At 37.7% G+C, this 27,429-nt stretch overlaps 1 protein-coding gene and 1 long non-coding RNA gene across 2 annotated transcripts in view; one reads left to right on the forward strand and one right to left on the reverse strand.

Annotated features, from left to right (window-relative positions):
• Positions 1-27,429, reverse strand: part of LOC110176284 (uncharacterized) — a 344,989-nt gene that overhangs the window by 226,010 nt on the left and 91,550 nt on the right. Inside the window, exon 2 of the long non-coding RNA XR_015271934.1 lies at positions 15,997-16,173. This is a non-coding gene — a long non-coding RNA (uncharacterized LOC110176284). The remainder of the gene's footprint in view (positions 1-15,996; positions 16,174-27,429) is intronic.
• Positions 18,299-25,037, forward strand: LOC147643456 (uncharacterized). Its single transcript, XM_086834300.1, has 3 exons — positions 18,299-19,361; positions 20,379-20,565; positions 24,956-25,037. The coding sequence occupies exons 1-3, from the start codon at positions 18,299-18,301 to the stop codon at positions 25,035-25,037; spliced, it is 1,332 nt and encodes a 443-aa protein (XP_086690426.1).

Genomic DNA, 27,429 nt, shown 5'->3' on the forward strand with positions numbered 1-27,429 from the left:
ATTTTGCAGTTGACATCGGGCAAATGTACATGAGATATTGCTTAGAATAACTATCCGCATGAGTTATAGAGTTTACATCTATGTGAAGTTGTTTATACAGAGATTGGAGCGTCAGGATATGCAAAAAAGTATCGAAAAGTATGGTGTCTAGACGACACGAAGAGTTCGCTTAACAATCAATATTAAATAGGAAATATAATAGTATATTAAATGTAAGAAATGCTTATTAATGAGACAGGTAATCCCATGCTTTCACTAGTTATGATACATGACCTCGAATAATATTGGAATCTCTTTTGTAACTTAAACTTGTTAAGCTTCAATTAACACTTTACAAACACAAATGTTTCAAGTACATTTCAACCAAATAACTATACGTATAAAATCCTTTAATTAATCATGTTTATGTGCTATTCGATTTCGGTGTTTCATTGTTTTCGCAATCAACTGACTTTCTCTCTCTTTCTCTCGCTTTTAATTAGAGCTCAAATGGCGTACAACTTTTGTAACAATTGTTCGACATTAAACTCTGACATAAATTCCAATTGATTTGTTGATTTAAATTAAATGTCTGCCAGTTAAGAGGGGTTAGACCAACATTACCTAGATTCAAAAGGACAGGCTTACATAAGCACACAATTTATGGCTGCCATGCAGATCGACATTGTTTCCTCAATCTCTGAGTGTGTGTGTGTGCAGTCTTCAATGTTTTGCAACATCAAAAAGTATGAAAATAAATAGCATTTTCTGATAAGAAAATATGTGATAGACACAAGGAGAGTCAAGTGGGGTAAGCCTGGAAAAACTAATACATTTTAACCCAAATATGCGAGACATGAAAAGCAAAGAGTGCTTCGAGTGCTTCCGTTTTCCTTTCCCTCTGCTCTCCTCCTGGCATCCTCTTCAGGTTTTTGCTATAATATTATTAGAGAGAAATTTTATGTAAATAGTTGGATACAAGTTTATTACGCTCTTTATCAATTGATTTGATCTTAAGCACTCTTCTGTATATTTATTACACAGCCTAGCAAAGGAAGCTGCCCGGAAATCACAGTACACAGTACTACTTCCGGTGCCCCCGCAATTTCCTCCACACACTCATGCGAGTATAACCCAAAAATGTTATGTAAGTTCAATAAAAAGAGTGCAAAGCATCTCTATCTGTCCCTGTCGTAACCCCTCAACCCCCCCGTTAGGCAATGTATCGTCTTTCGCAAAGCTCTTAACTGATTGTTTGTCTTGCCAAATGCCTCTCTTCCCAGGACTCTACCCGCTGCCATCTTCGCATCTTTCGCTCTGGCTACTTGGCAAAATATTTCTCAACTATTTTCTATATTAGAAAACACAATCCAAACTGGGCACACACAAAGGTGCAACTATGTGTGGAGTCTCAGTGTTTCTCCTTGTTGATATTTATTTGAATCTTGACTGTCTCCTGCAATCCGTGTAGCAAACTCATTCACCAGATTGCACAGAAAGAAAGGTGATAATAGAAAATTGGGGTAGTTTTAATTATAGATATAAAACATATTCACTATATAAATTGTTTATCTTTTTTAATATTTACAAAATATATAATAGAATACTCCATGTTAATATATATTTGAATGTGAACTATCTGTTGCATAGAAAGAAAGATGATTAGGAAAAATAAGGTATATTTTTAAGGATTTAATACAAGGCCTGACAAAATATGCATTTTAATATTTAAAGAATGGTTTATAGAATCAAGCAAACATTTCAGGCCTTAAAAGTAGGAAAAATAATAAGTTTCCGTAAGATTTCACTATAGAAACCTAAATAATATGTTTAACAATAATTTCCTAATTGAAATTCCAAGAAATCACCACTTTTTTCTTACCGTGTTCACATGTTTATCTTGTCTTCATGTGTGTGTGTTAGTGTCCCTGGCTCCCTTTTACCAAAAAGCGAATTTCATTTGAAATTGAACTTGTTTTTGCGCCAATAAATTGTATAGCCAAAGTATTTTGATTGCGTTCGAGTGGGGTTATCCCCAACAGAGACCGGCAACCTGCGCTCCTGTGTATTTCCGGTTCACAAATGGAACAACACGAAGAACTAAAAACCTAAATGCCAAAGCAATAGGCTAAAGTAAATCAACAGTAAAGGCAGCCAAGCAAGCAAAGAGGGAGGGGAGGGGAGGAGGCTTGTATGAGGTTAGCAAGTTTAACTAAAAGTTGTTCTGTTTTATTTTTTTTGTTGTTTCGTCTGGCTCTTTCATTCGTTTTATTGGTGCCGAGGATATGGAGAGTAAAACTCGTTTGAGCAATTCAAATAAATGCCACCATTTATTTGTTGGGGGCAGGCGGCGTCAAAGGAAAAGTTAATGCACTAATTTCTCAATTGCGAATAGGAAAAATAGAAGAAACACACATGAGACAAGATAAGACTCTATAATATAATATGAATCTACGAATAATGGTTGCACTTTGTGGAAACAAGAACTTGAATGTGAAGTAAATTGCTATTCATTTTCAAACACACAAAATATAAGCAAACAAGCATATAATTTGATAAGCACAAACTTTCGCCTAACTTCATCCAATTAAACTCTGCTGATCATGAAAATTTCGCTTAATAACCATTCAATCAATTCGGCAAACAAACTTTACACTCTGCACAAAATAACCAATTGAACTCTTTATATATTTTTGGCTATCCTAAATACCCATAAATACCCTTACCCTTGCCCCTTTTTTCCCCCGAAAAAGTTCTATGCATTGGGAAAACTTTTCTGCTTGTGGCTTTAAAACTAAACAGCGCACTTATCTTATTGAGCAGTAGCAGCACAAGAAGCAGCATCCTCATACCAATACCCGTCATCATCATCATCATTATCGTCATCATCCAGAGCCAAAAACTATAAGGCAAGAGCAACATTGAAGAAACTCGCCAAAAACTTGGCCCCAGAGTAGAGAGAGGAGAGGAGAGGAGCAGTATAGGGCCCATAATAATACTCATTTACAGCTTTACCGCATTTTGAAGGACCAAAACCAAGTCAGGACCTTCGTTTAAGGCTGACTCTTCGATTGGTATGCTTGGCTTTTACGCTTTGTTGGCCTGGTGCAAACAAACAAATCAACTTTGGATAATTATTGCACATCAATCGTTGCCCCCAAACCCAGTGCACTGAGAGAAAAGGAAGGTGAAAGAGAGGTTATTTTGGTTCTATAAGTTATTATAATATTTATAAGATTCTCGAAATGTTAGGTATTAAATATTTAGACCATTTATAAATGAAGTTTCGATTATATACAAATGTATCAAAAGAAAAACTGTCCATAAAATTGACTTTTAGGAGGTGTAACTTTGTTTTGAAGTTGGAAAAACTATTTACAAATTATACATAATATAAAAGATACCTATTTTTCCCAGTGCATCCCAACCAAGTTTCGGATGGAACACAACAAGCAGGCCGGCCAAAAAGGATGCTGAAGAGAATAGGGTCAGGGGCAGCACTTTCAAGTTTTGCCTTCCGTTGAGTTCCAATGCAGCAGTGCAAATGTCCCGAGGTGATTCCCCAAAACTTCCATCTCTCCTTCTCTCTCTCTCTCTGTTCCGCCCCCTCCTATATCGGTCTCTTTCGCCTTTGGTTCCATCACTTGTGCATTGGTGAAAAGTTTTCGGTGCGGTTTTTGCGTACATTTGTCTGATTTGCAGTCATCATCAGAGCCAGGCAGAAAGAAGGAGTCTTCTTCGGCAATCACTATCCATCAGAGATGTCTTGTTTATGGGAGTCAGAAATGCATGAGAAAATAATACAAATTTAAGGGAAAAATAGGAAATATCTTGAAGAACTTATGGGGAAGTCCTTTGTGTTAAGAATTGAGTCTTAGAAAGTTGAGGTTTTGAGTTGTAGATTTCTTTTTTGTTGGTAAATTAAAGTGGTTTCAATCTGTACATATCTTTTTCGAAACAAATATAACTTGAGCTATAGAAACTATATACTGTAAAGTATTTTAGAACCTTGTAAAGTATAGATTTCAAACTTTTCTAGAACCTTACAAAAGTAATATTTGATATCGCATCACAGGCACCTCTTCAGTTAACATGGCAGCAGCATCCGTACCATCACCATCACCATAACAATCTCCACTTGGAGAGCAGCAAAGGCATTGACGATGTCCTGGCTGGGTCGACATGTCCATGTCATCTCTTCATTGAAATCGTTACGAGCTGTTTCCGTTTCGTTTACAAATTTTCGTGCGGCAATAACCGCAGCAGTGCCGCCTCTTTCACTCCCACTTTTGGCGTCTCTTTCTCTCACTTTTTGGCGCTGATTGTTGCTATGTATATGGACGAACTTTAACTAATGCAATGCTGCAGAAATGGCACATCATTTGAGACGATTCCGAACATTTTTGGCCATAACTCGCACTGTTAACTTTTACAGCAATGACATCTAATTGGTGAAATGAAGTCATCGAATGTTTGTCAATGAGACAGAGAGAGAGAGAGTATTGCTTTTTGAATTGCTAATGAGGTTTTTGGAATGGGATTGAAAGGATATGCTTCGGCATAGAAAACCAATATTCGATATGGGTATGTCATGAGATTTTAGTGCCAAAGAAATATGTTAAAAATGGAAAATTTGAACCGCATTTACAGCAATTTAATTCCAGATTAAAATGCATTTTGAAGAGGCATTAATTTTTATTTTAAACGTACAAAAACTATCGGAAACGGTTTTAATTAAATATAGATCTTCTTCTGATTGACCATAAGGATTTAAAGCAATTATCACAGGTTTTTGTCAGTATACTAATGTAATTTTCCATTAATTCCGCCACAGGAAACACATTTCTATTAAATGTTTACTTTAAATTGAACTGCCAACTTTTTTCTTCATCGTAGTTAATCAATTTATTTGCGGCAACAAAAAAAAAAGTTGAATGTTCTTTTTAGTTTTTACCTTTAGCCAATTTATTTTGCCTATTTATAACCAGAGATACCTACGAGACCAACTGCAGCACTTGGCCTAACACATTTTTCATTCCCTTTATGTCCGAACATGTTTAAATAAATTACATGCCCGCTGCAAACCGAGTTAAAACTTTCCCCTGTGACCCACAAACCAAATCAAAAATTAAACGAAAATACAGAAACAGAAACCGAAACAGTAAAAAGCCGAAAACAAAACTTTGATCTAGTTGCTAAACTATTTAAGTAAAGGCAGCTCTCTCACACGGACCGGGGAGCAGAGTGAAAAACCAGAGCTCAAACGCACGTCTCTAGTTTATTAAATTTGTGGCAACACTTGGCACCAGCAACAGAGGGGTCACTGGGGGGAGATGGCTGAAATGGGGGGGTGGAGGTTGAATGATGCAGGATATAGGATATAGGATGGAAGATGGTTCAGGTTAGGGGAGGTGGAACACTTTGGATGGTTAGCGGACTGCCCCTGACATTTCTGCGGCTCGACGCAGAGTCATAAAATGATTGCATGCTCTACATAACAAAGCACACAAACCTCACACACAGGCCCACAACGGGAATATGTATATATATATATATAGTGATATATATAATATAATATATATACTTGCAAAACACTTAGCGGCAGGTAGAGTCAAGGAAAGGAGGCACTGTGCAAAAAACTGTGGTTAAAATATTATCAAATTATGTTAAAACATGAAATTCAAAAGAGAAAAATGTATCGTTCAAAAATATGAAAGAAATATACTTTTTTAACTATTGCAATAAATGTAGAAATTCTAAACAAAATAGAAAGTTTACTTGGGAAAGTCGAAATGAATATATTTTTGCAGTTGGTCATTTATTGTGAAAAATCGTTTATAACTTAGCCAAAAAAGCATTAATTTTAAATCGGAAAGCTGTTCTGTACTAGTTTTTTTTAGGTTAACAAATCTGCTTATAAAATTTAAAATTTTAAAATTAACAATTTTTGTTGTTAATTTTTTTGACAATTTTAACGATGTAACCCCTTATAAAATTATAAAAAAATGGTAAAACATTTTTTTTTGAGAAATTTGTCTAGATCGATTCAGTTTTTTATGCTGATCAAGAATATATATGATTTATAGGGTCAGAAATGACTCCTTCACTGACTATTTAATATATATATATTTAATATTTTGTAATGGAAAAATTAAGATAATTACTTTAAATAAGAAAAACTAAGAACTGTTTACATAGAGGTTTAATAAAAGCCTTACAGTGCAAGTAGAATTTATAATGAACAAATAAATGAATGAATATAGCTCTAGAAATGTTTTAAACTATACCTAAAATTGTAGTAAAATATATGTAGAATGTATTTCTTATTACCACATAATTTTCTCCCAGTGCATAACCCGAGGATGTTACAGGCCTTGCCCAAAAACTCCCAGGCGTCACCATAAACATTACCAAAGCCAACGTCATCAGCATCATCATCATGATCATAGTTCTACCGACCATTAATGATAACATGCCGTTCTCCCCCTACCTCCCCCTGGATTTTCCCCACCATCTCTGCACTTTACTCTTCCTGCGGCTCTGTGTGTGTGTGTGTGTGTGTGAGTGTGGCAAATATGAAATTTATAGTTTTATGATGACTGCTGAGTGTGCCACTGCCAACGCCTTTTACGGCTTCTGGGTTCAACTAAACTTTACGAGCCAGCACAGCACAGCCAGCAAGCCAGAGAGAAGGATGCGAAACTAGTGGAAGAATCTGCCCCCCAAATGAAACCTCTATTTTTGCAACCCCCCTTAGTCGCCACCTATGTAGTGGTGGCATAAATAAAATCATACAACTTGGTTCTTTCGCTCGCCTCCACGTTTATTTCCGCCTACTTGGGCGCCATTGCCGTTGCCGTTGCCGATTGCTGTTGCAGCATCCCCTTTGGCATTTCACCCCCCGCCCGCAGTACCAAAAAAACCCCCCATTTTAGTCGTTCCATTGCATCATTCTTCTCTACAAAACACTTTAAAAAATGGGAGGGAAATCTAATACAAGCACTGAGATTTCAAGGCTACCTAATATGAATTTTAAAAGTCTTTCCTTTATGTTTCATTTCATTATAAATCTTATTTTTTAAAATAAAATATTATAAATGAATTAAACCCTATTTTCCGCTCAGTGCTTATTTTCAAGCCAGGCCAAAGTTGAAGTTTTATGGCTGAAAGAAAGGAGTAGACTAAAGGGGTTGGGCGCATGCCGCAAATATGTTTTTGATTATTATGACTCTTCGAGATTATGCAATTTTATGAATATGAATGGTTTATGTGCAGGTATGGCGCGAAAAATGAATTGCATTTCCACAGTTCAGCTCAGCTCGGTTCTAGGTTCTTGGTTCTACCTTCCATCCTTTTTGGGGTTTGCTCTGCCCTGGCCGATGATGATAACGATGTTTTGATGTTCCCCATACATTCGAAATATATAGAAGTGAGTGAGTGAGTGAGTGAGTGGGATAAAAGGAATTTATAAAGTCGCCTAGGACTTCACTTCACTGGCTCTGGGTTGTGCCTTTAAGCAGATTTCAAATTTAAATCTAATTCTCCACTCACTCTCTCTCTCTTTCCAGACATTGTCAGTCGGCATGAGTGACGCATCCTTTCTGCTGAGTGACAGCACCGCACCAGGACACTAAAGGATATGGCAAGGGCATGGGGCATGGGGCAGGCGTCCATCCTAGTTGGTAAGCAATAAAGTATGGAGTGAGTGGCTTTGATGGAGCTGCTATAATGTCAACGGCATGGCCAAACGGGACAGCGATTGGTAACGGCACAGAGGAGAGAATGTTGGTAATTGATTCGGTTATGCAGAAGTCCAGATGAGCTGCTAATCCAAAAAGGGATTACCAAGTGGGGCTCTCTTTTTATTTGTGGAATTTGAAATGGAAAAACAGAGCAGCTGTACTAATTTAGATTGTACTAGGAAATATTAAAATAATATAAAACAAGAATTCCTAAATCAATTACAATATAAATTTTTAATGAAAAAAAGTTGGGAATATTAAATATTTAATTTCAACTATTATTACTAACGAGTAAACTCTAGAATTTTCTATTCTCCAACTATTTGGCTCTACCCTGCACTTTAAAACTCCTTCCTTGCCCCTAGAAAAACTCTTGACTCCCCTCCCCCCTTTCTCATTCAACCCATTTCACACACATACACACACAATATACACAAAAACAAACCAAACCAGATGATAACAAAAACGAAGGAGGGACAAAAAAAAAAAATGCCAGCAAAATGACTGCAATCTGTCGTCTCAACGTTGATGACATTTTGAGTGAATGAACCAACGAACGGGCCTATGCCGCACCCTCCTTATCAAACCATCAGCAGGAATTCCCTCCCCCCTTGGACCCCCTTTAGCTGCCCCGTTTTTTAACAAATTGGTGTGATCCCAGAGTGACGCGTCATATTCGCAGACACTTTAGCAGGACCCCAGGATCAGGGAGGAGCAAAACAGTACGACACTGGACAAAAATGGGGTTTAAAAATTTACAAATTAAATTGGTTTTGTCAAGAGTTTAGCTTAATAAATGTATGTGCTAAAATTTAAATTCGTAAGTATATTTAAAAGAGTTTTTTTAATTATAATAAGATTGAAATGTGCACTGATTAACTTAATATAATCATATATATGTTAGTTCAGTATTTAATTTTATAAATAGTTGCCTGAAACCTTTAGAAGTTCTATATTTAACTCTGATCTATATAATTAAATAGCAAATTAAGTAATATTTTCTTCAGTGTATAACTGAGGGGACTTTGTCTGATAGAGCGACAGCAGAGAAATTGCAAACGAGTTGAGTCGTTGAGCCAAAAAACCAAAACATACGCAGCATTTATAAGGCAGCCAACAATGAATGCCCCTCCGAGCCCCCTTTTTTTTCTCTTATTTTTGGTTTTTTTGTGAACCCCACGCCCCTGTCACCCCCGAGGGGCGTTAGAGAGGGGGTGTGGCATATTGTTAACGCCCACTCAACTCTATGCCATTTTGTATTGATGGCCTGTCTGCCGCACAGCTTTTATATAAAGCCTCCCGAAGAGATTCCGCTTTGATGTGGGCAGAGGGGTCGTTGCGGTGTTTTACGAGGGGGCAAAAGGGGGTGGGCTCGCCGCCTTTGGCATCGTATTTCGGTTTCAATTTTTTTTGATTTCTGTTTGTTTTTTTTTTTGTACCCTGTTGTTCTGGTTGGGGTAAACAAATCACTAAACAAAAAGCTAACACAATGCAGTTAAAGGCAACGCTCGAGATAAAGAAAGTGCAAAACAATAATCAACAGCAGAATTTTTGGGTTTGAAAATATTTAAAACGGAATTTTACTTTAAGGATTTTAAGGATTCTGTAGAAGTTGGAAATTTTATGGTTTTTTTTTGTGTTAGAATAAAAAATTGAGTATAAAAATGGGTAAAAAGTAGGGGATTTTAAGGTTTCATTAACCTTTTAAAGAGAATATATCTAGAAATTTTAGTATTTTTTATTTCCTGAAAATTAACTAAAAATAATATTCTGTGTATCATTCTGTTAAAATATATATATTCATATTATTTTAATAAATATATTTGTATTATGGTATGTAAGTCCTTTTTAATTGGATAAAAGAATAAAATACAAAATTGGCTAAAAATTTGAAAATATAACAGGTAAAGTTAAGACTTTAATCTGGATATTTGCATAACCTTTTTTGCATATAAATATCTCCTGATTATTAGATTTTGTTTCCTAAAAATAGTCTCAAAACAATATTCTACTTATCCCTCTTATAAGCCTCTATTAATATTCTGCTATAAATATACATATATCCCCTGAAAAGGGATTATTTGAATGACTGACAAAACAAGGTGTCTATTTCCGTCAACATAACACCAAAGTGAAATTGCTGTAAATTTAATCCGCTCGCGTGTGCGTCTGTATGTGTCTTTGTGTTTTTTGTTTGTGTTGTGTTGTGTTGCGTTGTGTGAATCCTGGCTCTTCCTAAAACCCCCTCTCATGTCCCCTGTCTGTTATCCTTTGGCAGGCTCCGTCAATTTGCACGCGTAAAGTGCGCCATCTAGCATCGTTTATGCTCACATTCGGCTCACATCAATTTGCGGTGCAGACATTAGCCTTTGCATTTTTTATTAAACGACGACCGCGCGACATACGCGGCGTATACGTAATGTGGCTGCGCGATGTTGTGTTGACGCTGCTGATGACTCTGACGATTCACAGATTTTGCAACATAGAGAAAGGTATATACCCAGAGAGAGAGAGAGAGAGAGAGGCAAAAAGGGCACAATATTAATTGTTGCACATGGACAGGCACCTCATTCCAGGACTCTGTTTATGCGGAAATAAATTTGCAGTGGTCTGTGGGAAAGTCTTAGTCTTTTTGGAGCTTTACCTTCAATCATATTATTTATAAAGCCTTAAAACAAGCTCATTTTTAATTGAATTAACGTCTAAATTCAATTGAATTTCTTCACTGATTGAATTAAAATTCTTATTTAATATTTAATACAATATGTGGCATACCACTGTGTCATCAGCAGCTTTTCCCCATCGCATCTGTGATGCGTCTTTTTGTCTTTGATTAGCCGCAGACATTGGTGGGACGTGGCAAAACGGCAGACAGACTTTCACTACGGAGGACTCTACGAGGACTCCTCTGGTCCTCGACATGAAGTCAGCTCATTGGAGAAATTACATTTACATATTAAAATATGCCAAATGCAAAAGCCAGACACGGTCGGAGCCTTACTCAAGGGGGGCATAGGGGAAGTCCCAGGGACTTCGCATAGCCCTTGGTCAATCGTTCAGTCATGTGGTTTGGGGGGGCATTTGTTGTTGTCCCTGGCCGTTGTTTATGCATAGGCCATATAGCACTATCTATCTGCCGGTTACTCTTTGAACCGATATCGTCCTTTTACGAAGAAGAGGCGGCGGCAAAATGTCTAGTCATGCATCTGGGCAAACGGTAAGGCAAACATGCAGGTAACTTGTTACAATAAAAGGTGTGATTAAACAGTTAAGAAAGGAGTGATTTAAAAGATAATTAAGGGACTTAAAGAACACTTAAGACGAGCCAAAAATATATCGATTATAGAATAGAACAAATAAGAAAGGAGACAAGTAATCTTTCTTCAATAGATTTTTAATTAATGGTCTCATCAAATATCCCATAATTTCTAACAAGTTTCCCAACTGTATAAATTTATATAATTTGTACTAAACACTTTGCTATTTTTGTACAATACTTTGAAACAATTTTAACAAAGTATGGTTCAGATTTCAAAACAAGTATAAATATTCATCAATTGACCCTCGCCTATATTGCAATGAACATTCTGCCTGTTTTCAGCTGCCGCTCTCGACTATTGCGCATATTATGCAAAATTGTTTATGCAAATATTGCAAAAAAGAATTAATTTATTTGACTTGCATGCTAATTTACGAGCCAATAAATGCAGGCGACACATCCTGGGCAGGCAGGTCGAAGGAGTACGAGGACAATGACGCCGCTACATGGGCCATTTGGGCTATTGTTAATTTATTGGTATTTTTCCCCTGATTGCTGGGGGACAACCACCGGTACACACACACACATTTAAAATTTAAGTCCTGCCAAGCATGAACCATACAGGGGGAAAACAGGCAAAAATATACTGTGTAGAAAATTATAACGCATTGGCCCCGAAAAATCAACAGCTGCCATCCCACAAAAACCAAACAAACCGCATGTCCGCAGCCCCCGCTCCACTCTCTTTGGGAAAATTCTAACTGAGTTGGCTGACCAAACGTCTAAACGGCATTGACCGCATAAGAGTGAGGGAGAGAGAGGAGGGGGAGGTAGGAAAAATCAAAGGGGGTGGGAGGAGGTAGGGGATAGGATTGCTACCAATTTAAAAATTTCCACAGCCGCCAAAAAATCAAAGTTGGAGAAGCAACCAAGCGTTTGACGGCGTTCCGTAGGCGGTCAAGCCCATGGGCGGGGTTATTTTTTGCAGAGGCCAAAAATCAACATCCAACGAACCATCCCTCGTTGGCCATGAAATGCGGTTTTTGAGCCGAACCGCCATTCGAAATTAAAACGAGGCTGCAAAACCCATAGTTTAGCACTACAAGGGAATATTGTTGAAAACTCCACTTGAAATGGGTTAGCAAATCGTCCTTAAAAACCTGTTGAGATTTATTCCAGACATTTTGAGAAGTGAGGAGTGAGAGGCTTTTAAAAATGTGGTTGTAGATAATTTGTTAAGAAATCTATAATTTTAATTATTACATTTTGTATTAAGTGTTAGGAAACATGTAATTTTGTTTAATATCTTTAAAGGGTATATTAGTTAGAAGCTTGTAACTGAATGAAAGAACCATTTCCGATCCTATAAACCATATATATTCTTAATCTAATCTTAATGTCGATCTAGACATCTTTGGTACAACAAAAAATTTTGATTTTTTTTTTAACTTTATAAGGAGTTAAAATTTTCAAAAATTATCAAAATTTGAATTTTCAAAAAATATTAAATGGAGTATGCAGATTTATAAGCATAATAAAAAATACCATAGGAAAGCTTTCCGATTTTAAATTAATGCATTTTTAGCTTAGTTATGAGTTTTTGAAAATTTGATTTGTTGAAAAAATCTACATATAAATTGATCGTAAATATTGATAGAAAAAATTCCAATATTTTATGATCGGTTACCAATTCAATCTTATAATTCAATTATAAAGTGGAAGGGATTGGAAACTTTGGCTTCCCGACGATAGTTCCCATTTTTTTTTAAGTTACCAAACCATGAAAATAAATTTATTGTAAGCTACATAAAAAATAAATAAAACCTATGAACATTTTCCAATATTTTTTTTTTTTAATTTCCTTTTAAATATTTTTATTAAAATATAATTTTAGGCTCAATTTCCCACTATGTCGCATACACTGAAACCGCTTCCCAAATGAAGTAAAACTTAATTACAGAAAATTTATATAAAATCCTAAATCCTGGCTGCGGTTTTCATTGGCTAACTGCTTCTTTCGCTAACTATAAAATGTGCATGTGCCACGCCCCTAACCTTCCCCCGGCACCATTCACCGCCCCATATTCGCGGTTCTCTATTCAGCAAATTGTTTACAATTGTCAAACAGGCTGGCCACGGTTTTTGCGGTCAGCGCAGCTTTTAATAAGGTGAAAAATGGCGAGCACAAATGTCGCCGGGGTTCAGTGCCTGCGACCGTAGGGTCCCTGATCCTCTTCCTCTTGCCCCAATGTCCTGTGTCCCCGCTCCCTTTTGCACGCCATCTTTTGCTGGCGGTTTTTGTTTAATGCTGCATAATTTTAGGCGTTAAAAAAACAGCTGCAAAAGCAACAGCAGCAGCAGCAACACCACAGCCACACGACAACAACAGCTAAATAAAATTGCCGGTGTTTGTGCTTTCGTAACGCCCTCATCAAATATTCAAACGGTAGCCGGGTTGTGTCCCTTTCAAACACACCAACAAAGGCACAGGACACACTGAGAAAAAATACACCAGAAAAAGGTGATTGGAATGCTTAGATTTGGTTACTAAACAAAGACTTTTCCTAGGGGTAGATCTTTTACAAAGTTACCAGCAATATTATCTTCGTTTCCTATTTAAAATATAATAATTAAGGAGTTAACAAATAAAGATTAAAGTAAGTGATGCATTTCTTTTCACTGTACTAGTGGGTTAAAAAAAAAACGGCGTCAACAAAAGCCATCATAACAATTAATTTTGAAAACACGTGTAGATTGCTTTTTGCGGTTAGCAGCAGGACATTCTCGGCCAGCACAGAGCTGGGGAAAAAAAGGGCTGGGATCCGAAAAGGACTAAAAATGCCAACGCCGCGACATCTCGACCTCTCGCATGGGTGGGCAATCATAAAACACTTTAAGCATGTTTTCCTGCTAGTTTATTAGTGTAAAACCTCCCAGCCAGACCGCCCCTCAATTCTCTCAATTCAATGTCAACGGAAGTGTCCACATTTTTGATGCTCTTCTTCTGGTTTTCATTCGGCCATTTTGTGGGTTAAGTCTTGGAATTGAAATGAATTTCGGGGGAAAATATTGTCAAGGCGGAAAATTCCAGAGAGGAATCCTTTCGGTAATCTATTCTTAAGTGTCGATAGGAGAGGTTGCGTCGTGGCCTTTGCATTGGTTAATTAACAAACAAGTCCCAGAGCCATATTTCTAGGCATCGGTTAGCTTAATTGGAATAACATTTCCACTAATGGTTTTCTGAGAATAATTAAGAATATACATATATAGCATTTGTGGACTATAATTTGTTTGTGGCTAACACAAGTTGTGGCATGTTTAGGAATTCTATATTAAATATTTAAAGGGCACTAAATTGAATCGATGCAAGTTCAAGAATATATCTACAAGCACCTTCTAATGTTATCATTAAGAGTCTTAAAATAAATACAACCCTTTTTAATTTCATATAATTTCCCCTCTAGCTTAATATTTTTTCTAGCACATTTTATAGAGTGTTTAATCTTCTCCGCCAGTTATCCACCGTAAAATAATATTTCTTCAACTTGTATCATTAAAATGTCCAGCTTGGACCGCCTGTGGCGTATCGTCTGTGATTTCTGTTCGCTTTGGAAAATGCTTCAGTGCTTCCAGTTTTCCCCTCTCTACCCTCTGACTTCTGGGCATGGCATCGATGACTCCTGCTTTCAGATTTATTATAATATTTTCCTTTAACCTCCCCCCTTATGTCGCTTTTTCTATGCTTGTTAAATAATTAATGCGTGTTGTTCTTTCTGCACATTCACTCTTTGGATTTGGCTTGGATAAATAATTTTTCGGCACATATTATGGCCTATTGAAATAATTTACATAACATGGCCAAAGGATATGGAATGGACAAACAGCATATGCCTGCAGACAGACGAACCAGACGGACCAGACGTCCCACAAGGGGCCACAAAATGCCAGACAGACGCTTCGTTTCTCTGCAGTTCCCTGTCCCCAGTCCCTAGTCCCAATCCCAGTCCCCAGTCCCAGGCTCAGCCAGCTGCTTGAGGCATTCCGGTGGAGGCCACAAAGTCAACGGCTACGTATAATTTATATGCAAATACACACGGTCCAAGTCCAAGCATACAAGTCACCGCATATACACACACAGAGAAACAAAACAAGTAGGAAGGATTTAAGCAAAAGAAACGAGTTAAATATACCCAGGATATAGCTAAAATATACTTGTTTCATCAACAAAATGGTTTCAAGTACTCAGAAGATGGTAGGTAAGAAAATAAATAAGATATAGTAAGATCTGCACAATTTAATAATTCAAATATTAAGGAACTACAAAAGCCTACATTCCATTAGTGATCCCTTAATTTCTTATAATAATCTCTAGTTCTATGTGTAAAGATATCCTTGTACTCCCCATTACAGGGTATCAGAAGGTACCACAAATGGTTTGAATTATAAGAAGGAGTCACCCAACTATGACTCCGAATGTCTATTAAAATTTATTCGAGCGTAAGTACTGGCAAGCGAGAACTGAAAGCTAAAATCATGTTTAGCTCACTCTTACAGAAATGGAAAATATATGCAAAAGCCAAGGTAGAGAGGGGAGGAAGAGGGGACAGGTAGAAAGGAGGTGGGGGCAGCTAAATGCTAAATAATCAAATGTACGCAGGTAAGGTAAGGTAAATGCAGTAAAAGAAGGTCGACAACAAGCGAAAGGAATATGAATGCCATAAAAGCGTGGGTAGATTGAGATATTTTCAAGTGAGATCAAAAGAAAATGTCATTAAATCCTAAATAAGATTTAAAGATTAAGAAATTAATTAAATAAAGTTAATGATTATTTCTAATTGTTTTAGAGAAAGTGTATCATTTTCTTATAATTAAAATTGTAGAGTCGAGTTGATGTCAATGGTATAGTTTAAATAATATTTACACACTTAAGATTTAGATTCAAATTAAAAATATTCGAAATTCTTTTAGAATGTTAGAAATTGTTTTAAAGATTTAATTTAGAATTTTATCACTTACCAACAGTTTAATTAACCCACTCTTTTGTCAAAAGGCAGCCACAACAATGTTTTGTTGCTCTTCGGCCAAGGCGAGTTAGGTGCTAAACAGCGCATGGCGAGGCTCAGTTGAGTTCAACTCATCCAAGCTCTCAGCTCTGGGCTTAGAGGCCACTGCTGCAGAATTCCAGCAAATACACTGCATGAAAAATTACATTAAAATTGTATATTAACTGAAGAAAAAGGCATAAAAATATCTTGTAAAATGTATCTTGCAAATATATATAAAGTAAAGCATACTTTTCTGCAACTTGACACATTCTTTAGTATATAAATTGCAGTTTTTATTATATTTCCCTGTACCATTTTCCCTACATTTTTTTTCTCTCTGCAGAAAACTGTACCATCAACTTCACTTATATATATGTACATTTGCATGAACATCTCCACGTTTTTGTTCGCCTGTCGCACAATGGGGAGAAGCTGCAGGAACACAAGCTGGACAGCCGTGGATGGCTGGGGATACAACTTTGTAAGTAGTTTAATTAAATTAATAAAACTTAAAGCTTTGGCCAGCGAGGGCATCACGGTGTGCTCTGGCATACCGCTGACAGGCTGAAGTCGGGCGTGGATAAGGCGGGAGTCCTTCAAAAGTCGCGCAGGACACACGCAGAAAAGTTGGAATTCGGTTTTTAAAGGGGAGGCGAATCACGGGGAAAGGACAGCTGAAGACGGCAAACAAATGCAAGCAATGACGGGTAAAGTGCTCGTTGCGTATTTTAATTTGGTTTAAAAACATTGTTTCGCACAAATCCCTCAAGTGTACGTCATTCCACCTCTGACGTCACGTCACATCGTTGAGTAACTTTCCCGCAACGAGGGAGAGACAGAGAAAGAAAGCTCTCACACCGAATGGATCCTTGTTTGGGGTACACTTGTAACGGGGAATTATAGTTTTCCAAGGAAATTGTCACATCCTGGTAGAGATTTTTTAAGCTTAAGGTTTCTTGGAGTATTTTTTTGGGGAAAAAAGTTACAGTGTTTTAAGGAAATCACTTTTATTCTGAGAAAGGTTTTAGGATTGTGAAAAGTTTGTGTTTTTATTAAAATTTTATTTTATTTAATGGAATACTACAAACTTTAAATAGGCAAAGTAGAAGAAGTATTTGCTAAAAGAAAATATCTAAACTATGTGTTTTCGTTAAGAGCCTTGAGGAAACCTCTTGTTAACTAACTAACTTATTCAGTTAAATTCAAAATACTCTACATATAGTATTGTAGCAGGCCAGTTAAGATAAGTATGCTCTGGCCACTCTAATTGAGATGTTACGCTCTCTCAAAAGAGAACATGAGAGAGCGACTGGCTAAGAATGGGGGTTGATTGAGTGTTTGCTGAGAGCGGCAGATCACTTGGTGAGAAGATCGTAACGAGAGTAGACGTGTAAAGGCAAAAGTGTAAAGACAAGAGTGAAGAATAGATAAAACCAAGTATAAAAGTTTAGGATTAAATAATAAAGAAATATTAGTAAGAGAAGAAAAGAACAAGAAGTGTTTAGAACTAAAAGACGGCCACAAACTTCAGAAGTGGGATCAGAATCAAAATTTTTTCTCATCATTTGGAAAAATAAAATAAAAAAATGGATTTGAACATAGCGGATATAACGGTTGTGCAATTAAAACGGTGGTTGGAGCTGTTAAATTTGCCTACGAAGGGCACAAAAGTGGAGCTGTTCGCAATGCTAGCCAAGGTCCCGATTGGGATTCGAGGCAGTGCTCCGGAAGAGCGTGTGGAGATGGAAAAATTAGGTGACACGGACGTGGAAATCGACGGTGAGCTGGAGATCGCCAAAGAAACTCTTGGAGAATTGCGCGAGGAAACTGCCAAGGCGAGAAAAATTCTGGCAAATTTGAATCGCCAGATTGGCGCCAATGTCGGCGGCAGCCAGAGCAAAGAAGACGGCGGGAATGAAAGAGACGAAAATGCTCGAATTCGGCATGGTTCCGAGAAGGAAGGACAGCTAGGCGTTAGAGTTGGCGACAGTGGCGGGCGACGAAACAACGACGCCAACAACAACAGTTCTGAGAACTTTGAACAGCTACCTACCAGAAGTTTCCAGAACTCGCAACGAGGCGACGGCAGAGGCGACGGCAGAGGAGACGGCAGAGGCGACGTACAGCGAGATGGCGAAATAGCAACAGACAGTTTCGCAACACCGGGTTTTAACATGGCCAGAGAAATGCTAATGGACTTCGGTAGCAAGGTGTGTGTGCGATCGTGGATTGACCAGTGGGACAGTATTTCGGCCCTTCATAGATTAACGGACATGCAGCGGCGAATTCTGTTGATCATCAAGCTCAAGGGAGATTCCTTACAATGGCTGCATGCTGAGGCCGGACGGTTGGCGAAGCCAATGGACGAGCTCATCGAAGAATTAAAGCTAGCTTTTGGGAGCACTGAGTCAAAAGCGGCATTAAGGCGCAAGTTTGAGGCACGCGTCTGGTCGCCGGATGAACAATTTGCGATGTACTTCGAGGAGAAGTGCAGATTGGCTCGGGATGTGGCAATGGAAGAGGATGAGCTGGTGGATGGACTTGTAGAGGGCATTCCATTACCAAGTCTTCGAATGCAGGCTAAAATGCAATGTTTTGATGCCCCGAGGAGAATGTTGCGAGCGTTTGCGGACATCAAGCTGCCAGCAAGGGCGTCAATTAAGGCGAAGGCGTCGGCGGCAAAGGCGGTTTCGACGAACAACGACACTCGATGCTTCAACTGCAACGGCAAGGGGCACTGGAAGTGGGAGTGCACCAAGCCAAAGCGAGAGCCTGGTTCGTGTTATGGCTGTGGCGCAGAGGATCACCGTATTGCTGTATGTCCCCAGAATAAGGAGGTGGAAAACAACTATGTAAGAGTATTCAAAATTTTTTGTGTGAAAAATACGAACCAGCCTATTATTACAGAGTGCCAAATAGATTCGGGAAGCCCAGTTTCGCTCATAAAACGTTCTTGTATACCAAAAAACATTAAGTTAGAACCTCTTAGAGAAAGTTATTTCGGATTAAACAAAAGCTTATTGAAAAGCTATGGAAAAATATTATGCTTTGTATTAAAAAATGAAATAAAGATTTGGTTTAAATTAATTGTTGTGGCTAGCGAATCTATGCTCTGTAATATTGTGCTGGGGCGAGATTTTATGAAAGCTTGTAAATTAGAAATTAATTTAGAAACCTTAAAAATGATTACAATCGAGGAATGTAAAACCCAAGTCGGTCGTGATTCAAACATTAGCTTAGTGAATGACAATACTAAGGACCCTTATGATTTGGATAGAGTATTAGATTGCGAAAATTTAGAAAGTGAAATTTTAGTGGACAAGAAGTTAGATAAAGGTAGTTTCAGTACAGATTTAGATCAAAAAGATTTAGGTACAAGCTTAGGAGAGAATATTTTAGGTAAAAGTTTAGATGAGAATATTTTAGGTACAAGTTTAGATGAGAACATTTTAGGTACAAGTTTAGGTGAGAATCTTTTAGGTACAAGTTTAGGTGAGAACATTTTAGGTACAAATTTAGGAGAAAATGGTTTAGGTACAAGTTTATATGAGAACATTTTAGGTACAAATTTAGGAGAAAATGGTTTAGGTACAAGTTTATATGAGAACATTTTAGGTACAAATTTAGGAAAAAATGGTTTAGGTACAAGCTTATATGAAAACATTTTAGGTACAAATTTAGGAGAAAATGGTTTAGATACAAGCTTAGGTGAATGTTTAGAAGATAATAATTTAGGTACAGATGTTATACGGGAACAAACTTTAGGTACAAAAGGGTTAGTTGAGGAACATCGAGGTGTGTTGGACGAAAATTTTGATAGGGAAATAATGGATATAAACATTTTAGAAAACTGTGAGGAACAAAAACTTTATAATATTGGTGAGCAAATAAACTATAAGGATTGTGAAACGTTTATCAAGATGTTAGAGACGCATTATGTTCAAATCAAGCGACCGGAAGTTCCGAAAATAAAATGCGAAATGAAAATAGTGTTAGAAAACTCAAAACCATTTAGCTGCGCACCAAGAAGACTGTCATATAGTGAAAAGGAAGCATTATCAAAAATGTTAGACGAATATATTAGAGATGGGATTATTCAACCTAGTAAATCGGAGTATGCTTCTCCTATCGTATTAGTGAAGAAGAAGTCGGGTGAACTTAGACTTTGTATAGATTTTAGAAAATTGAACAAAATAATGGCTAAGGACAATTATCCGATACCATTAATTGATGACCTTTTGGATAGCTTAGTGGGAAAATCAGTATTTACAAAATTGGATCTTAAGAATGGTTACTTTCATGTATTTGTCAACGAAGAGTCAGTGAAATATACGTCGTTTACCACCCCGTTAGGGCAGTTTGAGTTTCTACGGATGCCCATGGGTCTTAAAACAGCCCCACAGGTATTCCAGAGATTCGTCAATGACATATTTTCGGACATGATAAGAGAAAAGAAGGTAATCATATACATGGACGATATTTTAGTTGCAAGCAAAAGTTTAGAAGAACATTTAGATGTTGTAAAAGAAGTATTTAGAAGGTTAGTAGAAAACAAGTTAGAATTGAGAATGGATAAATGCAAATTTTTACAAGACAAGGTCAAATATTTAGGTTTTCTAATTTCAAACGATGGGATTAAGGCTGATAGCAAGGGGTTAGAAGCTATACAAAATTTTCCGATCCCAGGCAAGGTGCAAGCAGTTCAAAGCTTTTTGGGTCTTTGTTCATATTTTCGACGATTCATTAAGGATTTTTCTATATTAGCGAAACCATTATATGATTTATTAAGAAAGGATAGGCTTTTTAGGTTTGAAGAAGAAGAGTTGAATTGTTTTTCGCTTTTAAAGGCAAAGTTAATGGAAGCGCCAGTGTTAGCTTTATATGATTACAGAGATGATGTCGAACTTCATTGTGATGCAAGTGCCTTAGGATTTGGGGCTGTGCTTCTTCAGAAAAAAGATGACAGCAAGTTACATCCTATTTTCTATTTTTCGAAAAGATCAACTGCAACGGAAGCGAAGTATCACAGTTTTGAATTGGAGACTTTAGCTATAATATACGCGTTAAGAAGATTTAGAATATATTTGCTAGGCAAACGATTTAAAATTGTAACAGACTGTAACTCTCTAACTTTAACCCTCAATAAGATTGAGTTGAACCCAAGAATAGCAAGGTGGGCTCTAGAGCTACAGGAATTCGATTATGAATTAAAACACAGAGCAGGCAGACAAATGCAACATGTAGATGCATTGAGTAGATGCAACAACATTATGATAGTGGAGGCAAATACATTCGAAACAAATTTAGTAATTTGTCAATCAAAAGATGTAAAGGTTCAGGAAATTAGGAAAATGTTAGAAAGTAACGAGCATAAGTTATATGAAATGAGAAATGGTGTGATCTATAGGAAAAGCAACGACAACAGATTATTGTTTTACGTACCGAATCGAATGGAGGAACATGTGCTATACAAGTATCATGATGAAATGGGTCATATTGGGAGAGATAAAATGTTAGAAGTTATTGGAAAGAGCTATTGGTTTCCACGCATGAAAGATAAAGTCGTGGAACACATTCAAAATTGCTTAAAGTGTATAGCGTATGCTCCGAAGGTAGGTAGAGGAGATGGACATTTACATAGTATACCAAAAGGCAACAAACCTTTTGAGATCATTCATATAGATCATTATGGGCCGGTAGATAGTAGCAGATCAAAAAAGCATATATTTGTGGTCGTAGATGCATTTACAAAGTTTGTTAGGTTGTACACAACAAAAACGACAAATACAAAAGAGGTGATAAATGCATTAACAGACTATTTTCGAGCTTATAGTATACCTAGATGCATAGTATCAGATCGGGGCAGTTGTTTTACATCGTCTGATTTTGCAGAGTTTATGGAAAAAAGTAATGTGAAGCACATAAAAATAGCGACGGGCTCGCCGCAGGCTAATGGCCAAGTTGAACGAGTCAATAGAATCCTAGGACCTATGATAGCAAAATTGACAGAACCGGAAAAGGGATTACATTGGGATAGAGTTATGGAAAAAGTAGAGTATGCAATGAATAATACAATTCATAATAGTACTAAGCAGTGTCCTAGTGAAACATTATTTGGGATAAGACAGAAAGGAGAAGTTTTGGATAATCTAAAAGAAAGATTAGAAGACGAAAATGAGTTAGGAAATATTAGAAAAACCTTAGAAGATGTTAGAAAAGAAGCAGAAGAGGAACAAAGGAAATCTCAAATAAAGAATGAAAAATATTATAATGCAAAAAAGAAAACTGCTACAGAATATAAAGAAGGAGATTATGTTATGGTAAAGAATTTTGATAGCACTGTAGGAGCTTCGAGAAAACTCATTCCAAAAAGTAAAGGTCCTTATGTAATTGAAAAAGTTTTAAAAAATGACAGATATTTGCTTAAAGATATTGATGGGTTTCAGTTGTCTCGCAATCCATATCAAGGTGTTTGGAGTGCAAATAATATAAGACATTGGTTAAAACTGTAATTAAGATAGTAAACTAAGAATTGAATTGTAAATGAAAATCAAATTGTAAATAGTAGTTAAGTTATAATTCTAAGCAGAGATAGAGGGCTATCTCAAAGTCAGGACGGCCGAGTTGTAGCAGGCCAGTTAAGATAAGTATGCTCTGGCCACTCTAATTGAGATGTTACGCTCTCTCAAAAGAGAACATGAGAGAGCGACTGGCTAAGAATGGGGGTTGATTGAGTGTTTGCTGAGAGCGGCAGATCACTTGGTGAGAAGATCGTAACGAGAGTAGACGTGTAAAGGCAAAAGTGTAAAGACAAGAGTGAAGAATAGATAAAACCAAGTATAAAAGTTTAGGATTAAATAATAAAGAAATATTAGTAAGAGAAGAAAAGAACAAGAAGTGTTTAGAACTAAAAGACGGCCACAGTATGTATAAGAGTATTATTAATTCGTTATCTTACTATATTCCCAACTTTTTGTTCCTTTTATCTGTTTGTCTTTTTGTGTGTGTATTGTGACAGCAGCGTAAAAACCGCGTTGACAGCCCAGCCTGGGAAATGGGAATTGGGCAAGAGGAAAACCTAAGAGGCAGAGGGAGAGGAACATGGGGCATGGGGCACCGGCACCAACTGCAAACGTAAGAAATGTAAATTGTGCAGCTTTCGGCGTGCACTTTATTTCATTTTTGTTGCATTCACGTGCAAGAATGTTCATGAGCTCGAACGAACCCCAAACAAAAGATGACAACCATGGGGCTAACAGGGGATGAGGGGTCCTTCCAGGATTTTAGCTGCTGCTGCTGCTCCGCCTTCATAATGAACTCAGAAACCAACTCATAATTAAACGGGGAGTTATGCGACATGGACCAACGGTCGATGCTCGGGGTCATGGGTCATGGCTAGAGAGGATTTTTCTTGCCCAAAAAGTCTCGTAAATACTATAGAGATACGGAAAAGCTGGGAAAATTGCTATTTGCTTTATGCAAACCACAGAGAAGATTGACTAGGAACAGTCCCAGAAGCAATATGTTTCTTGTTTTTTTTTTTTGGTCTGGGGTTGTATCTAAAATGATTGTCCAGTTAGTTGGAAATAATGATAGTCCTTAGAGAAGTATATAGTTCTAGTGAGTTATAAGCTAAAGGGAGAGGGTAAGGGGTTTGAATTAAGTTTAGGGTTCTGATAAGAAAATATATTGAACAAGGCTTAAATTTAAGTTCGTGGTAATTCAAAGCCTGGAATGTAGTTAATTTATAACCGGATTAACCGACATCTTGCCAAACTTCTCCAATCAAAATAAGTCTATTCATTTAATGCCAATTTTCATCATCTTCACTTTGCATTTAGTAAATATATCTGGCGCTAGCGAAATTTATGCCAATTTAGTCCATTATATTTGGCCATCTAGGAAATCCTTAACCAACCCAGTTGGTAACTGGCACTTCACCAAAGCAGCTAAAAGGAGAAAAAGAAAATCCAGCTAGCGCCTAACAAGCGAATCCACTTAAGTTACCAAGGCCAATCCCCCAGAATTCGAATTCGCGATGAGCGCGAGCTCTCTCTCTTCTTCAAAATAAGTATTTTCCACACAGCACACAACAGCCTGGCGTAAAATGTGGCAATGGAAAAACTCTGAGGGAACACAAAAGCTTTTCTCCCCCCCTCTCTCACTCTCTCGGATATTTTTTCTCGTATTATTTGTGCGACCTCATTTCATGGCAAAAGGCGCCAAGAAGAACTTTCGCCAGGCCACAAAACGCAACTCATTAAAAAGATCACCGCACCGGGCGGGCAACCAACGCGACCAACGGAACCGGCAAAGGACCCGCCTGAGAAAGGAGCGACGGTGACGCCGCCTCCGAACAATCGAACAATATCAACGCGCAATGGCAATTCGCAGGACAAAAAAGAAAAACTGGAGCAAAAGGATGTCAGGGAAAGATTCTATGTAAAATTTAAATGCTCTCCTTGCTTGAGTGAAGTTAGAAGTTATCTTAATTTGATTTAAGATCCTGGGATAACACCCTTATGAGTAACATAAGTACACAAATTTTTAAGCACATTAATAATAAATCTTTGGTCTTTTCAATGAATTTAGGAGAAATATATTCAAGTTCGAAAATAGATATTAATAATGTATAAACACCATTCCCTGAGCTTTAAAAATCCTCTCCGTATGCAAACCCTTCTCCCGTTTAATTAATAGTAAGTCTTTCCGTTTTTCAATGAATTTATAGATTACTTATTAAGACATATAATTAATAATATATGAATAACATTTCCTTATCTTCAAAAGTCCTTTAAATAATATTAAATCTACATTTTCAAGGAATCTTTTCAAGACAAAAAAACTTAGAACTAAAAATCTTTAAATTGCATTCCCTGAGCTTCAAAATACCTTCTCAAATACCAACTCATCTCCCATCTAATTCCTAGGGTATTCAAATCTAGCACAAAGTCACAGACAAAGGACCACCAAGCTAAAAATGGGGGACACAGCATCGAGCTAAAGCTGTGAAACAGGACACACTGCCAGCCACATAAAAAAAAAATTAGGGCACTTACGCGTGTTGGCGTAAAAAAGCAGCAAACTTTTCTTGAACCAACCGACCAAACCCACACCCCAAACCCAAACCCACACCCAAACCCGAACCCAAACCCATCTCAACCCCAGGCCGGCAGCCAGCCAGCACTTTCAGAGCCGCGCAGCTCTTGAACATGGCAAGTTTTAAGCAAATGTCAGCCAGCCCGATGATGACCCTACTTTTTTGAAAATGTGTCAGAGCTACAAGTGAAGAGCAACTGTTGCAAGGACCTCCCTCCCCCAACCTCCCTCCGCCAATGGGGCCTGGGATCGTTCGTCTGGTTGCTGCTGTTGCATAAATATTCAAAGCTTTTACATGGCTGCAGGCTGGCTAAAAATGTGCAACAGCGAAAGGGGGCGTAGGGGTAGAAGGTCCTCCAAGGGGGTTGGGTTGTGGGCGGCGGGTGGTTGTGGGTGTTGGGTGGTGATGAGTGGGCTTAGTGGCGAGGTTGGATGATGACGATGATGACTGCATAGTCAACTCTGACCCCATCCCCGCAATAGGCTACTTGTTGAGGGGGTTGCTTGGCAAATATTTAAATCATTTAGATAAAGAGAAAAAATAAAGTTTATACAAATAAAGGAACAAGTTTGACCTATTTCAAATTGAAATCTAATTAAGGATGCATTAGGTAGTAAAGAGCATAGATTAGGTCACATTCTTCTGAAAGAAGGAAGATGTTGTATAGATTGTAAATCAAATTGAAACAAAATTATCACATCCTAATACCCCGTTAAGCCTAAAAAATGTACAAAAATTATATAGTTTGTAATATAATTTTTTAACTAACATTATAATAATAGTAATCCTAATATATGTAGATATTTTACAAGGAAAACAAGACTGTGACAGTAAAAGCCAACCGGGCCCAAAAAAGTATGCTATTAAATATTTCACATCCGCAGTTCTCTATAAAAATGTCTGCTTTCTCTAAAAAACAATTATATAAGTCAAAAAGCAAGTAATAATTTTATTTAAAAAAATCAGTTTAAGCTGCTCAATTTTAAATACAATTTTCCTTTCGACCCTCGCTTAGCCCTGGCGTAAAATTGTGTTCCTGTGTACGCGTTCTAGCAATATAAAAACGCAACAGCGGCAAACTACAACTACAACTATCGCGGGTGAAGAGGGACAGCAGGGGGGACAGGAGAGAGTGAGAGCACTAATAACAAGCTGCGGCGGTAAAGGACACAACGACCGTGGGACAGGACGACAGACAGAGGACTCGCAGGACTGACAGCCTTTGCCGTCTGTCCGCTGGCTCTGTCAGGAGCAACTGTCAACGAGCTGGCAACCACTTAAAGCCTTCAAAATGACGCAAGTTTAAATTAAAATTTTTTCAAGTACACAACACCGACAACCAGCAGCAACCAAGTGGCAGCGGCAGCGGCTACGCAACAGCAACAGCAACACCCAACAGCAACACACAGCAGCAACATGGCAGCGGCAACAGCAACACATCAGAGCAACAAGGCTTCGGTAGCGGCTTTTTTGGATACAAGGCAAAACTTTCATGTAATTTCGCGTTGGAAAATTGCACTGAGCCTACCAATTTTCTCAGAGATCTATCACCATAAGAAAATTTTCCAACAAAAGAGATAAATTAACATGGGTATCTTTATATTTCTTTGAATAATAAATAGAACTTTTAAACAGAGAACCTTTTTATGGCACTCTAATCTGTTAGGGTTTGTCTAGAATTTATAGAAATCAAACGGAATTATAAAACTAATATGAGAAATGTTTTATCATCAAAATTTCTTCTTAATTTCGCCAAAAGAGTACGACTTTTCCTGAGTGCGCATGATAGTTGGAGGATTTTTGGGCGCAGATCTGCCGCAAGTGCATTTGTGAAAAACTTTAACGATTTAGGCTCAACATGTTGGCCAAACAACAGCAACAACCAGAGCAATTGTTTCAGCTTGCAACACATTTTATGATGGTATTTTTCTCCCATGTTTTTTTTTTCTTTTTTTGTTGCTTTAGCATGCTCCTGCCGCTTGTTGTCCTTGGACGGCACTTTTAGTGCCACATTGCTGGGAACCGCATTGACAAAAAGTTTACATCTTTTGGCAGTCTCGCGACCCGCACAAGAAGCAAATGTGATCTATGCTTTTTGCCTCTGCCTCTGCCGCTGCCTCTGTTTCTGCCTCTGTTTCTGCCTCTGTTTCAACATTTTTCCCAAGGACGGCGGCAGCTAAAAACAAACTGGAAAATTTCAAATTCAAGCCGCAGCCGCAGAAAACAGGCTGCACATGCGTTCCCCAAGCTCCACATCTTGGATGGCAACTTTACCATTGCATCGCAGAAACTTTGTCTTTTGTG

This window comes from Drosophila serrata, unplaced genomic scaffold (genome assembly GCF_035046125.1).
Source record: "Drosophila serrata isolate PLE 108 unplaced genomic scaffold, ASM3504612v1 contig_272, whole genome shotgun sequence".
In the NCBI taxonomy this organism is placed as follows: domain Eukaryota; kingdom Metazoa; phylum Arthropoda; class Insecta; order Diptera; family Drosophilidae; genus Drosophila; species Drosophila serrata.